Source organism: Cupressus sempervirens, chromosome 9 (assembly GCF_028749045.1).
Source record: "Cupressus sempervirens isolate cs-2001-9-10 chromosome 9, ASM2874904v1, whole genome shotgun sequence".
Classification (NCBI taxonomy): Eukaryota; Viridiplantae; Streptophyta; class Pinopsida; order Cupressales; family Cupressaceae; genus Cupressus; species Cupressus sempervirens.
Window position 1 is genome coordinate 408,395,582 of NC_143126.1, and position 12,528 is coordinate 408,408,109.

The 12,528-nt window shown below is 36.2% G+C and overlaps 1 protein-coding gene across 1 annotated transcript; it reads left to right on the forward strand.

Moving 5' to 3' along the window:
* The first annotated feature begins 10,213 nt into the window (after nt 1-10,213).
* LOC149538993 (membrane protein PM19L-like) lies at nt 10,214-11,497 on the forward strand. Its single transcript, XM_089800379.1, has 4 exons — nt 10,214-10,453; nt 10,570-10,795; nt 10,977-11,022; nt 11,153-11,497. The coding sequence occupies exons 1-4, from the start codon at nt 10,327-10,329 to the stop codon at nt 11,318-11,320; spliced, it is 567 nt and encodes a 188-aa protein (XP_089656505.1). The 5' UTR covers nt 10,214-10,326; the 3' UTR covers nt 11,321-11,497.
* The last annotated feature ends 1,031 nt before the right edge of the window (nt 11,498-12,528 follow it).

The following is a 12,528-nucleotide window of genomic DNA, read 5'->3' on the forward strand; positions in this document are numbered from 1 at the left end:
TTTGGAATTGTTCCATCAATATAAAGATTTAGACCTTTTGCCATTAATCTACTCCATACAATATCTTTCCATGTAGAATAACTGCATGAAGTTAGAAGTGGATATTTAGGTGAACCCATGATGCATAAAATGAAAAGAGCACACAAGAGAGACACAAGAACATACTACACACCCCCTCTTTTCACTCAATCAAAAGACCCCACAAAAAAAGATGCTTTTGGCACTTTATATGTAGTGCATGTACAATAGGCCACTTGTCAAAATGACCAAAGTGGACTTCTAATTTTGCTTTTTAAAACTGTCTTTTGAGGCTCAAATCTATCACTAGGCACTGTATCTCAAATGTACAACAATTCTAAAAAGTAATCAAAGCAATACAATGCAAGAAAGCCCTAATTCTGAAAGTGAGATTTTTGTCCACACAACCCTAGAATCTGACTATAGATCTAGAAAGTAGACAAAAAATAATAAACTTTCAAAAAAATAAAATTTAAAAAAGTGTCCAGATGACCCTGTATGGAGTGTTTGAAGTTGTAAAATGCAAGATTGAATAGGTACAGTTGCCAAAAAATACAATTTCTAAAAGATCCTTACACCAAAACTAGAAAAGAACACCACCACTAGAAAGTTCAAGAAATTTTACCCAAAATAAAAAAAAATTACACCTGATTTGGAATTTGATGTTTGAGTTATGACCTCACAAATTCAGGTTGCCAAATCAAAAAGTAATCTGAGGAGGGGTTTGATAGGAAAACTGCATGCTTAAATTTTATGGTCAAACATTTGTTGCAACAATTATAAAATTCTGAGAAATGACGGTTAGATGACCATCAAATTTAACCTCATGCTTGGCTAACGTAAGGAAAAAAAGGATGCCTGGGTGACGTGGCAGGTTGATTGGACCGTACAAACATATGGATGTGACATGGCAATGTAAAAAAAAAGGTGGTAGGGCTCTTGTGTAGTGGACAGTGTGCATCCAGCTGGCACTACATGGAAATAATGTCAATCCATGCAGCATTGACTAGGTTGCTCCATACATGGCAAGGTCAATAGCTTTCAGGGAGTCCACATGCCACCAGGTATAGGTTGCATGGCGAGGGTGTCTAATCCAACATGGTGATCAACTATCCATGGAGCTATTGCATAGGTCCACTGAAGAATTTTCTTGATGCCGAAAATTAAAAAGGACGGTGTCAAAACTTGTAATGGGAGCCAGAGTAACTGTAGGCATCGTCGGTGATGGAAAAAGGTAGCATCGGGCACCAGAGGCTTTGGGCGTGGCCAAAATATGGTTCGCAACTGTTGGGAAACCCAGCGCGACAACCAGAATTAATTTGTAGGCACTGGGAACTGATGGGATTAATCCCACATTTGGCATGGGATACACCCTACCTGTCTTCAAAAGGAAGGGCCGAAGGTTATTAAACAAATCTGTTAGGAATGGAAGGCTAGTTTCTGTCGCCAGAATGTAGAGTTGTGTCCGTCGATTGTGAGTTGGACTGGATGTGTTGTATTCCTGTGTTTTATGTTTTCGAATTATGCAAACTACCACTAATGTAATTAATGAAGGAATATGCTCACTAATTAGAATTTTCCTCTGCGTAGGGCCGAGATTTGATAGCCCGATACTTGTGCAAAAAAAATTCCTCTATAGGGCTGACTGGCCACAAAAATATTTTTAAAAAAGCTATCTAGAAATCACAGAGAAAAATAAAATACCAGATCTGAAAATTAGATTGCAAATTTAAAAGATCATACCCAAGTTGCAAATTGGGGCCTCCGAGTGCCGATTTGTAAAAAAATTTTCCTCATAATTGACTTAGGCCTAGGGTAGCTAAATTTATAGTTGATTTGCATTGAATTGATGTTCTAGACATACTGGCGAGGTTCATTTAGGCTCTAGACACTCCCAATTTCTGTGATACTCTGGATCTAAGCCAAGGTACTGAAGCAACAATGGTCTCGAACAGCTATGTGAAGAGAAATTCTCCAAGCTTTGATACCATGTAAGAATTTTCCTTAGGGAAAAATTCACCCAAGAACTAAGAACTCAAACAAAAGCACAACTATAGACATGAGTATGATCAGAATAACAATGTATTTAATTCAATATACATGAAAGTACACTAGGAGTGCTTATATATAAAGGCCTATGAGATGCATCTAGAATGCTTAAGAATCAACTACCTGATAAGTCATATAACTAGACACATGTCCACCAGATATGGGTTATCCTCCATTATGCACGAAAGTAAGTGCAATGATGAGAGGATAAGCCTACAATAGTGTAACATGCAAACTTATGTTGTAGACAACATGTGCTAAATTAGGAGCACGAATAACTATGTTGTCCACATGAAAACTTAGTAAATGATGCAAACTCTAGTGTTGTAGACACCATGTGCAAAATTAGAGTTGCGTACTTCAGTATTGTCAACATGACAATTCATAAAGGTACACAAACTCCTAAGTTTCTCACAAAATAAATAATAAAACAATGCATTAACCTAAGTAAAGTTAAGTAAGTGTAAATAGTAAATATGTATTTACACCAACACATACTTAACCAAGATATGGTTAAGTTATTCTAGAAGTTTCTATGTGCAATGTGTCATTGGTTTAGCAAGTTGACGCCACTTGTGTTGAGCTCTACAAATATGTAGCCCCTTAGGACATTTTGTATGGTTGTTTGGATATCTTCTAAGGAGTGTTTATGTGCCAGATACTCTCTAGAATTCTTTGCTATTGTAATTTCTCTTGATGAGCATTGGCTTAAGGATTGTCTTGCAATTGTTTTGGTCCTAATAATAGAATGGAGTCTAGCTTTTTGAGGGTGGGATTTTTCCCACAAGGATTTTCCCATGTATATCTTGTGTTGTGAGTTTATTTGTTGAGATCTGATTTTGTATGTGTTTACCTAGTTTGCAATAACTTAAGGGTTAGAAAATAGTTTTTCAACATCATCTCTCCTGTTAGATTTAGCATTTGGAAGCATTTTCACACTTTGGCTTCATTTCAATAAGAAGCATATATGATTGTTGTCCCAAATGCTTTGGCCACTCCATAGCTTCTCAAGAAGTAACCAAGATTTCCAGTATATATCTACCCTTAACAAATCATGTTTGCATGTGACAAATCACCTTGGGTATAATATCTTTCAATATGAGGGCTAATACTTTGGACAAGATTTTGTATCAGACATTAAGGAGTGTGATAGGTCTCCAATTGTTGATCAATGAATTGTATTCATCCTTAGGAATTATCTTTATTAGCCTTGTATTAATGCTTGAGCCTAAGGAACCATTGTTGGCTTCTTCTTTATACACCTCCAATAGGTCTTGCTAGATCCACTCTACATGCTTTTTGTAAAATTCTATTGAGATACCATCTAGGCCTGGGGCTCTATCATTGTTCATTTGGGAAATAACATTGATTATTTCATCCTTTGATATAGGGTGATCTAACTTTACCCTATCTTTTGTAGAAAATTTAACAGGATTGTGACTCCTAATATTATCTCTTTATTCCTCAATTCTCATGCCTTATTCTTCTGAGGTGAATAATTTAGATCAAAATTTGGCAAAAGCATTCAAGATATATCCTCCCATTCCTTCAATTGTCTACCATCTTCACTAATCTCCTCAATTTTTTACTTGGCCTCTTTTCTCTTTAGTAATTGGAAGAAATATTTAGATCCTCTATCCCCATGCTCAAGCTAGTTGAGTTTAGCCCTGACCTTAGTACCTTGAATCTTATTATTTTGGAGTTTCTTTAATGAATATCTTACTAGGGATAGATCTTACAATACTTCACTATTGGCTAGGTCAGCTTGCATGATCCTTTTTGCTTCCACCAATGTATTGTACAATGCACATTCTTTTTCCTTATGTCCTTGGCTCTCTGTTTACCTATAGTTTGAGTGAAATAGTCTTTTCCAAATATCAATCATAGTTTCCCATCTTTTGATGGCATTAGGGTATTTGACAATATTGTGATTATACCATCTAACCACCAGGGTAGAAGAGTTAACATCTTTATATTTGACAAGAGAGGTAATTAGATTGAAGCTTTTTTATTTTGGTCCTAGATGTTCATCATGATTAATTGTGAAGATGGTAGAAATAATAGGGTGGTGGTCAGAGAGGGTAAAGAAATAAACATCTACTCTTAAACCCTCATGTTTCTTTGTAAAGTTGAAGGAATCTTTATTAGCATAAAATTCATCCAATCTACTATATATATTATTTTGAATCCTTTATAAAAATTAGTCCATGTGAAGCAAATACCCTTAATATGATCATTCTTACCTCATGCAAGTGGATCATAGAGGTTAAATTTATTGACAAATTTATACTAGTAAAATCTTTCTTCAACCTTCCATTCAAATATTGATCCACCAGTCTTATCCTATTGCCTCTCAAATCATATTGAAGTCTCCAACCACTATCCATGGGATGCCCTTCAATTGACACATTGAGTTCCATAAATGGATTTTTCTATTGTAGTCATTAGAAGAATATACTGAACAAATCCCAATTTCCTTATTGCTAATATTTAGAGTAATCTAAACAACTCTGTTACAGGGTGAAGATCCTCATTCCATTATTGAGTTTCTATTTATTTAGGATCAATAAGGATTTTAACATGCCCTTTTCATCTAGTGTGGTTTGTGAATACTGACTTGGCATCCTTCCATATACACTTAAGAACCACATCTAAATGAAAACTTGTTGCCTAATTTCTTGTAACAACAAAAATTCAATGTCTCTATGATTTCTGAGAAACCTCTTAATTACATATTTCCTATCTGGTGATTCCAACCCTCCGACATTCCAAGATATGTATTTGGCTATCATATTAGTAGATTAGGATTCATCATTCATTGGAGCTTTAAAATTGTTAAAGCATTTGGGAATGTTTCTTCTAGATTTCTTGGGTGGCTTAATAGAGTCGATAGACTTAGGAGGTTTGTCCCATTTTCTCTTGGGAGAGTGTTCACCTTCTACCTTAGAGTCATCCTTTGAGGTTGGAGTCAGTTTTGTTGTCCTCTCTCTCCTTTGGGTAGTTTGCAACTCGAATGGTGGAGGTTGCATCTTTTGGTTGGAAGGACTTCCTCAAGAAGAGCTCTGGGAGAGGTGGGACAAGTTCGAAGATATTAAGGCTATCCTCAAGGTCATACACCTTTTTGATGGCTTCAAGTCCCTCACAATTAGTTTCAGCCTCTATAACAAGGATGGTCAAAAAGTCTTTGTGTGGAAATGGTGAGGAATCTTCATGTAAGTCATTATCACGAGAGTCACAACACTCTTTAGGAGAACCACATAGAATGGTTTCCATCTCTTCAAAGGGTAGTAGAGAATGTAGGGTTGGGGTTCAATTACAAAACCTATAGTAGATTTCCTCTTTTTGATATTGTTGAGAACAATTTGTTGGGCATTCAACATTCTATTCTTGGGGCAAGGAGAAGGATCCTGAAGGTCGAGAGATTTTAGATCAAGCTTTGGAATGCTATCAAGGAAATCTAAATTATTAGACAAGTTGGGAATGTAAATAAGAGTTTTACAAACATATTCCAGAGCATTGATAGAGCTGCATAACTCTTCAGAGATATTATGGGAGGGAGTTGAAGAATTGGGGGGATCATACACTACAACCCTCTTCTAAATTCATGGGGGGTAAAGTCCTTACTAAAGAGAGGGGGAGATTTCTTCTTGATTGGTCTATTGATACAAATGAAAAAATGTTGGTTTTTAATTGATAAATATAGCTATTTGGTTCGTCTCTTATCAAAAATAGGGTGTCGTCTATGCTCTAGACAGAATACACCAAAAGCCCAAAAAATCTATGCTCCATGGGGACGTGTCCCCTGCCTCTATACCCTAGTACCCATACCAGGTACGAAACGGGGATGCGGGTACAAATTTTGGCCGTACCCTGCGACGTCCCTTTTTGAGGGAAAAGGGGACGGTCCCCAAAACGCTAAAACAAGTTTCATAGCAAACTTGGGTACAGATTTTCATACCGGGGATGGCTTTCCCGTCCCTTGCCCATACCCTTTTGCCCACGCCGTCCCCTATTTTTCAGCCGGCTGCGGGTGAGTTAAAAAGTTAAAAAAAAAGGTTTTTTTAAAAAAAATTTGAGTCTTTTTTATTCCACCCAAGGCCCAGATGGATGTTAAACCTTATGTGTCTTCTTAAATAGTTAAAGTTGGAGTTCATTGCTCATTTAGAGTTGTTTGCAAGTTGGGAAGAGGAAGAGGAAAGCATTCAACAACAAAAAAAGAGGAGTGTGTTTTGGAGGTGGAAGAGGAGGTTTTTCCTTCATTTCTACTTCATTCTAGGTATGTTTTTTATTTTCTTTTTGTTTGATTCAAACTTCATTGTTGTTTGTTGTCATTTTTCATTTTTTTCAATGACATAGAGAGGGCATGTTAATGGAATGTTGAATTTTTTTTTTCTATAACTTGCAGCAGTATACTATAAATCATTGTAAAATCCAAAGGCAAAAACATGAGCAACAGTGAGAGTGAGGGAAGTAGTGATAGCATGGAAGTTGCCATGCAAGAAACTCAAGTGTCACAATTATAAAGACCAAGAAAAAAACCTAGGGCAGCCATTGATGAGCCTAATGTAGATGCCCCTATGGAAGATGCAATGCCTAATCCATTTGAGTGCCCTTCCAAAGCCCTAAAACAATATGCCAAAGACCCATTCAATCCTAAGAAACCTCTCCTACAATTTGTCACAAAAGTAGACAAGAATAAGAAGAAAGAATCGAGGGGTAGTAGGGAATGGGAGTGTCATATATGTAAGAAGCATTAATTTGGGAGCTACACAAGAGTGTATTGCCATCTTTTATGGATAGGTGGGAAATGAGTGAAAGGTTGCAAGAAAATTATGGAGAAACAAGAACTTGAGGCCAATAGGTTGTATGTGGAGGAGGAGTTATTGAAATCCGGGGGTCCTACGAGTAGCATACCCACACCCTCATTGACTCCCACTAGCAATGTTAGTTAAGGGAAGGGAAAGGCCAAGACTAAGAGAGATACCAATGTGGCTGATTTATTTAACATACAAGCAAAAGAGAGAGCTGAAGAGTCCATTGGCAGATTTCTTGTTGCTCATGGCATACCATACCATGTTTCTCGTTCCTGATTCTATAAACAAATGTGCAAAGATATTTATGCTGCTGGTCCCTCATTTGTACCACCAAGAGAGACTAAATTACGCACCACTATCCTTGACAAAGAGTACTCAAAAGTAAACATTTTGATTGAGGATATGAGGCAAACATGGATGAGTGATGGATGTTCTATTATCATGGATGGTTGGACTGATATCAAACATCAACCACTCATCAATCTTATTGTCACTAGTACAGCAGGGGCCTATTTTCTTAGAGCCATTGATTGTTCGAAAAAGAAGAAGGATGCATCCTTCTAATTTCAGATTTTGAAAGATGCTATAGAAGAGGTAGGGGCTTCAAATGTTGTGCAAGTAGTCGCTGATTCAACCCGGGTGTGTAAATTAGCCGGATTGATAGTAGAGAGCGCCTACAGACACTTTTTTGGACCCCATGTTGTGTACATGCATTGAATAACACCTTGAAGGACTTTGAGAAAATTGATTGGATAAAGACTATGGTGTTTGAGGCTAGAGACATGCAAATGTTTATTTGCAATCATCACACATCTCTTGCATTATTTAGGACATTTTCCAAAAAAGAATTCTTCAAGCCTGTGGAACTCGATATGCTAGCTACTTCATTTTGTTGGAGAGGATGCTTGAGGTCCAAGAGGCCTTACAATCCATGGTGGTCAATGCAAAGTGGAATAGATGGCATGAATCAAGCACCTCAGATGGAAAACTTGTCAAACGAAGAATCCTGGATGAAAATTGGTGGACCACAATGAGGTAAGAAACTTAAGAATTGGTGGACATCATAATTGTTATTATTGCTGATTTAATAAAAAATAAATTCTAATTTAAGCACTTGCTGATTTTTTTAATATATTATGTTTCTCACTTGCAATTTTCTTTCATTTGCAGATACATTTGCTCCTTCATTGACCCTATTGTGCAGGTCATTAGATATGTTGATACTGACTCTCCTAGCCTTGGAGAGATTTATGAGACCTTTGATAGCATGCTTGGGCAGATCAAGCAAGCTGTTAAAGATAAGGAACCTACTTTGGAGTTCTATGAGGAGCATCTTAAGCCCATTGTAATGAAAAGGTGGAACACTATGAACAACCCACTTCATATGGCAACCTATGTAGTCAATCCAAAATGGTATGCACCAAGGCCTGGGAGAGTGCCTCCATCTAATGATGAGGAGGTGAGTTTAATTTATTAAAAAATTTTGATTTTATAATACATTTTAAAAAAAATTATTTTATTTGTGAAGTTTATAAACTCTAAGTTCTCACTTCTTAATTTTTGTTTGTTCAATATAGGTGAAGGAGGGCTTCTTCAAGGCCCTTTAAAAAATGTATAGTGCAGAGGATGCTGCAAAAATTTGAGGGCAATGGCTTGACTTTGCCAATCTTCGTGGTCCAACATTTAGTAGACCAGAGGCAAGGACTGATAGAGCTACATTAGCTCAAAAGGACCCAATTGGATGGTGGACATGGCATGGTAGAGATGTACCTGAGCTGAAAGCCCTTGCCACTCGTCTTCTCTCACAGGTTGCGAGTTCTTCTGCTGCAGAGAGGAATTGGTCTACATATAGCTTCATTCAATCGATCAAGAGGAGCAACCTTACCTCTAGATGATCGAAGAAGCTTGTGGCTGTTCATAGTGTATTGCGACTACAGGAGCGACAGAGTCTTGAGTATCGAAAGACTCCAGCACTACGTTGGGATGTTAATCAAGAGGATGCATTGCAGATTGATGAGGATAACACACCCCCAGGGCTGCTTGGTGTTCCATTGGATGAGGACCCCCTGCCTACCCCTGCCAGTGATTCAGAGGATGAGATTGATGATGATCTTGATTTAGATAGAGATTTAGATTCCTAGAGGACAACCATATATTTGGCTTTCTGCTTTTCAGATACTCAGATACATTATTGCTTTTGATTATTATGGAGTTGGACATCTCATTAACACTTCTAGTATTTACTTTCATTATGTCATTTTGATTTTCATTTCATGCATGATGATGATAGATTGATACTTGGAGCCTTTGGGCATTTTTGCTAATTGTATGTGATATTCGGATATATCATCATATCATATTCTTATTTTGATTCTAATCTTAATAGTTTTCAATTTCCATGTATTCTATGGTGAATGGTTTATCTATGTTATGATTTATCATTGTTATGGTATGCATATCAAAAATATATCTCTAAAGAAGTCTAATTCTCCATATATAATTTTTTTTAAATCCCTTATATTTTATAGCCGTCCCCTGAAGTCTCGTCCCCTAAATTTTGACTTCGACCTGTACCCGTACTGAAAACACGTTCCCGTCCCCTAAAACATCCTCGTCCCGGAAATCCCGTGGAACATAGCAAAAAGTACAAATTCTCTAGATCTCCGAAAACAAGTGATGTTTTCTTTATTCTTTTCTTGTTCTCGAGTAAGAACATATAGATCTTGAAGAATAAATGTTGAAAATCTCAACAAAATCCATTGTGTTTTCCATTTTTTCAATTTTAATCAAAGGTACATTTTCCAGGATAGGTGGCTGACCGTTCCTGCATTAATCAGAGCATTAATGATAGCAGGGTTGTCAGTCCAAGTAGAGGATAGGCTCTCGATAATTGAATCACATGTCCGTACCAGCAAGGAGGATTACAGAGTTTTTTTCTTAAAATTTCAGTAACGTATAAATTACCAAGCTAATTTCTATTGGATCAGCTCTGAAACTATTATATAGTGCGAGACACTGTTCAAAAAATCATAGGAAAATATTGAGTAGTGCTTTTGTTTCAGAGCCCCCACGCAACTCATCTGTGGTTGGATCGAATTATTACGACAGATCACTCCCTCAAAAACATATACCAACCAACGATAAACAGTTGTATTTCCATTATCAACGAACTTCAATGAATACAAAATTTAGCCGTTATTTGGCAGCAAAAAAGAACATATGATTCGCCTGGCAAGGTGGGTCATCGCCAGGCTGTTTGGAATAATACCGTTTACCACTCTTTATTGCCCTGCACTCCACTGCACTACTTTCTTTATATACCGTTCGCCATCTTCTCCATTGCACTCAAAGGAGTTGTCTAGTTTGTCCATTTCACAATTTGAATCATATTGAGATCTCTCTGTGAAATAGCTCTTTTTTGAAATCATTTTGAAGTTTTGTCAAAATGGGTGTGAGAATAGTGAAGTCTTTGGCCGGATTTATGTTGTTGCTGAATTTCTGCATGTATGTGACCGTTGCTGGAATTGCTGGATGGGCACTCAACAAGGCCATTGATCATCATTATGTTTCTGGTAAGTGGATAACAAACATCTTTCATTTTGGTGATTGCTAGTATATTCTCTACCATATCATCTGAAATCTGAAATTGATTGTATATATTCATATTGCTTCTTGTTTTGTTGGGCAGGACCCAGAAGCAGGATTCCAGTGGGATTCTCATTTTCACCATTGTTTTTCCCCATGGGAAATGAAGCCACTGGTTTTATGGTCATCTTCTCTCTGATTGCTGGAGTTGTGGGAGCAGCTTCATGTCTTTCAGGGCTTCATCATCTGAGAGTGTGGACGGCAGAGAGCTTGGCTTCAAGTGCTTCATCAGCCATCACAGCTTGGGCTCTTACTCTTCTTGCCATGGGGTAATTAATTATTAACTATTCAAGTCTACAAAGTTGTCCAAATTAGAATCAGACTGACAGAAATCTGACAATCAAAATGAATTGTCCCCGGTCTATATTTTAAATAGAATTCTCAACAATAGATGTAAGCAAAAGTTAATTTTTTTTAAAGCTGATCATAAGCATGTTACAAAACCTGCAGGTTGGCATGCAAAGAGATCCATTTACATGGCGGAAACCCAAAGCTGGTATGCCATTTTGATGTTATATATATATATATATATATATAGCAAACCCATTTTATTAATATATTATAAAATATTCAAAGGAGGAGATTTTGTGGTTTTTAACATATATCATGAAATATGGTCTGTGCAGTTCGCTTTGGAAGTCTTCATCATCATTCTATCTGCGACAGAATTGTTTTACATGATGGTCATCCATGTTGGCTTCTTCGCTGGAAATTACTTTTTCTGTGCAGAGAAAGAGAAAGATGTTGCCATCACTACTGCTGAGCCTGTAAAAGAAAGTACACTTCCAGCTTAGAAAAATGGAGTTCAATGTGGGTAGAATGTTTGGTCGGGCTTGGGCTTTGTTTTAAAATGCTTTCAGTGTTATTGATTGTAATTTTGGGTAGAGGGCGGAGGTTGTATGCCTTGAGCCCTTTCTGATCTGATATTTTTTAATTTAATTTAATTTAAATTGTGAGATCTATGTTTTAAATTTTATTTTATTCAAATTGTGATCTATGAGATTTGAACTTTTGTTTGAGGTATATGTGAAAAGTAAGGTTCAAGAGGCTTCAATATAATTATTTTAATATATTTGAATGTTTATTTATATAAATTCATAAAATTTACATTAGAGTTGGGTTCTTTAAGAATCTTTTAACTTCATATGGAGGTGGGTTTTTTAAGAATATTTTAACTTCATCAATAGACTAAGAGTTCATTGACATTTAAATTGTATCTAATTTTTAAAAAATAGATTTTATAATTCTATATAAATAAGAATGTAATAATAAATGAAAATTTATATATATTCATTTGATCCTAAAAAATAGAATTTTAATTTTATCTAGATATACTCACAAGCTAGCTCAATTCTTTTCCACTCTCATGAACCTAATCTAATTCACTAAATGAATATCAAACACAATAAGAAAAATCTAGGAAAGAGAAGAAACGAGGAATCTAGATCTAAAACTAGAGTGAAATATGTTGGATTGAAGTAGTGGGCACCATAGTTTGATGGGTTTTGGGCTTAAAAACTTGGGCAAGAAAGTGTTCTAAATGACATGATCAAGAAAGGTTGAGACAACATATGTCTAGCCTTGTAAGAGGTATATTGGACAATGAATGCATAGAAGGTTTCACTTCTGATTGTTTGAATTTGGTTAGTAAAATTGTCACACAATGCCAATGACAGTTCAAATGTGTAAGTGGAAGTCTTTGGAGCATTATCCATCTATTCCAAGGACCAAGATATCAAGGTTTTTATTTAAGATTTGATTATTTAATGCATAGATTGTATTGTCATTGGACCATATCAATCAAATGTGTCAAGTAAACTATCTAATGTGTATGAACACAACGTCAGTAATAAGTGATCAAGAAATAGAATTGATGTTGACAATGTAACTAATGGATTGATTGGCATTTGTAATATAGTTAGAGGATCTGACTAGTACTTTCTTTTCTTGGTGAGAGTTCTTAATAATGTTGATTGTTTGTAAATAATAAGGTTCACTATTT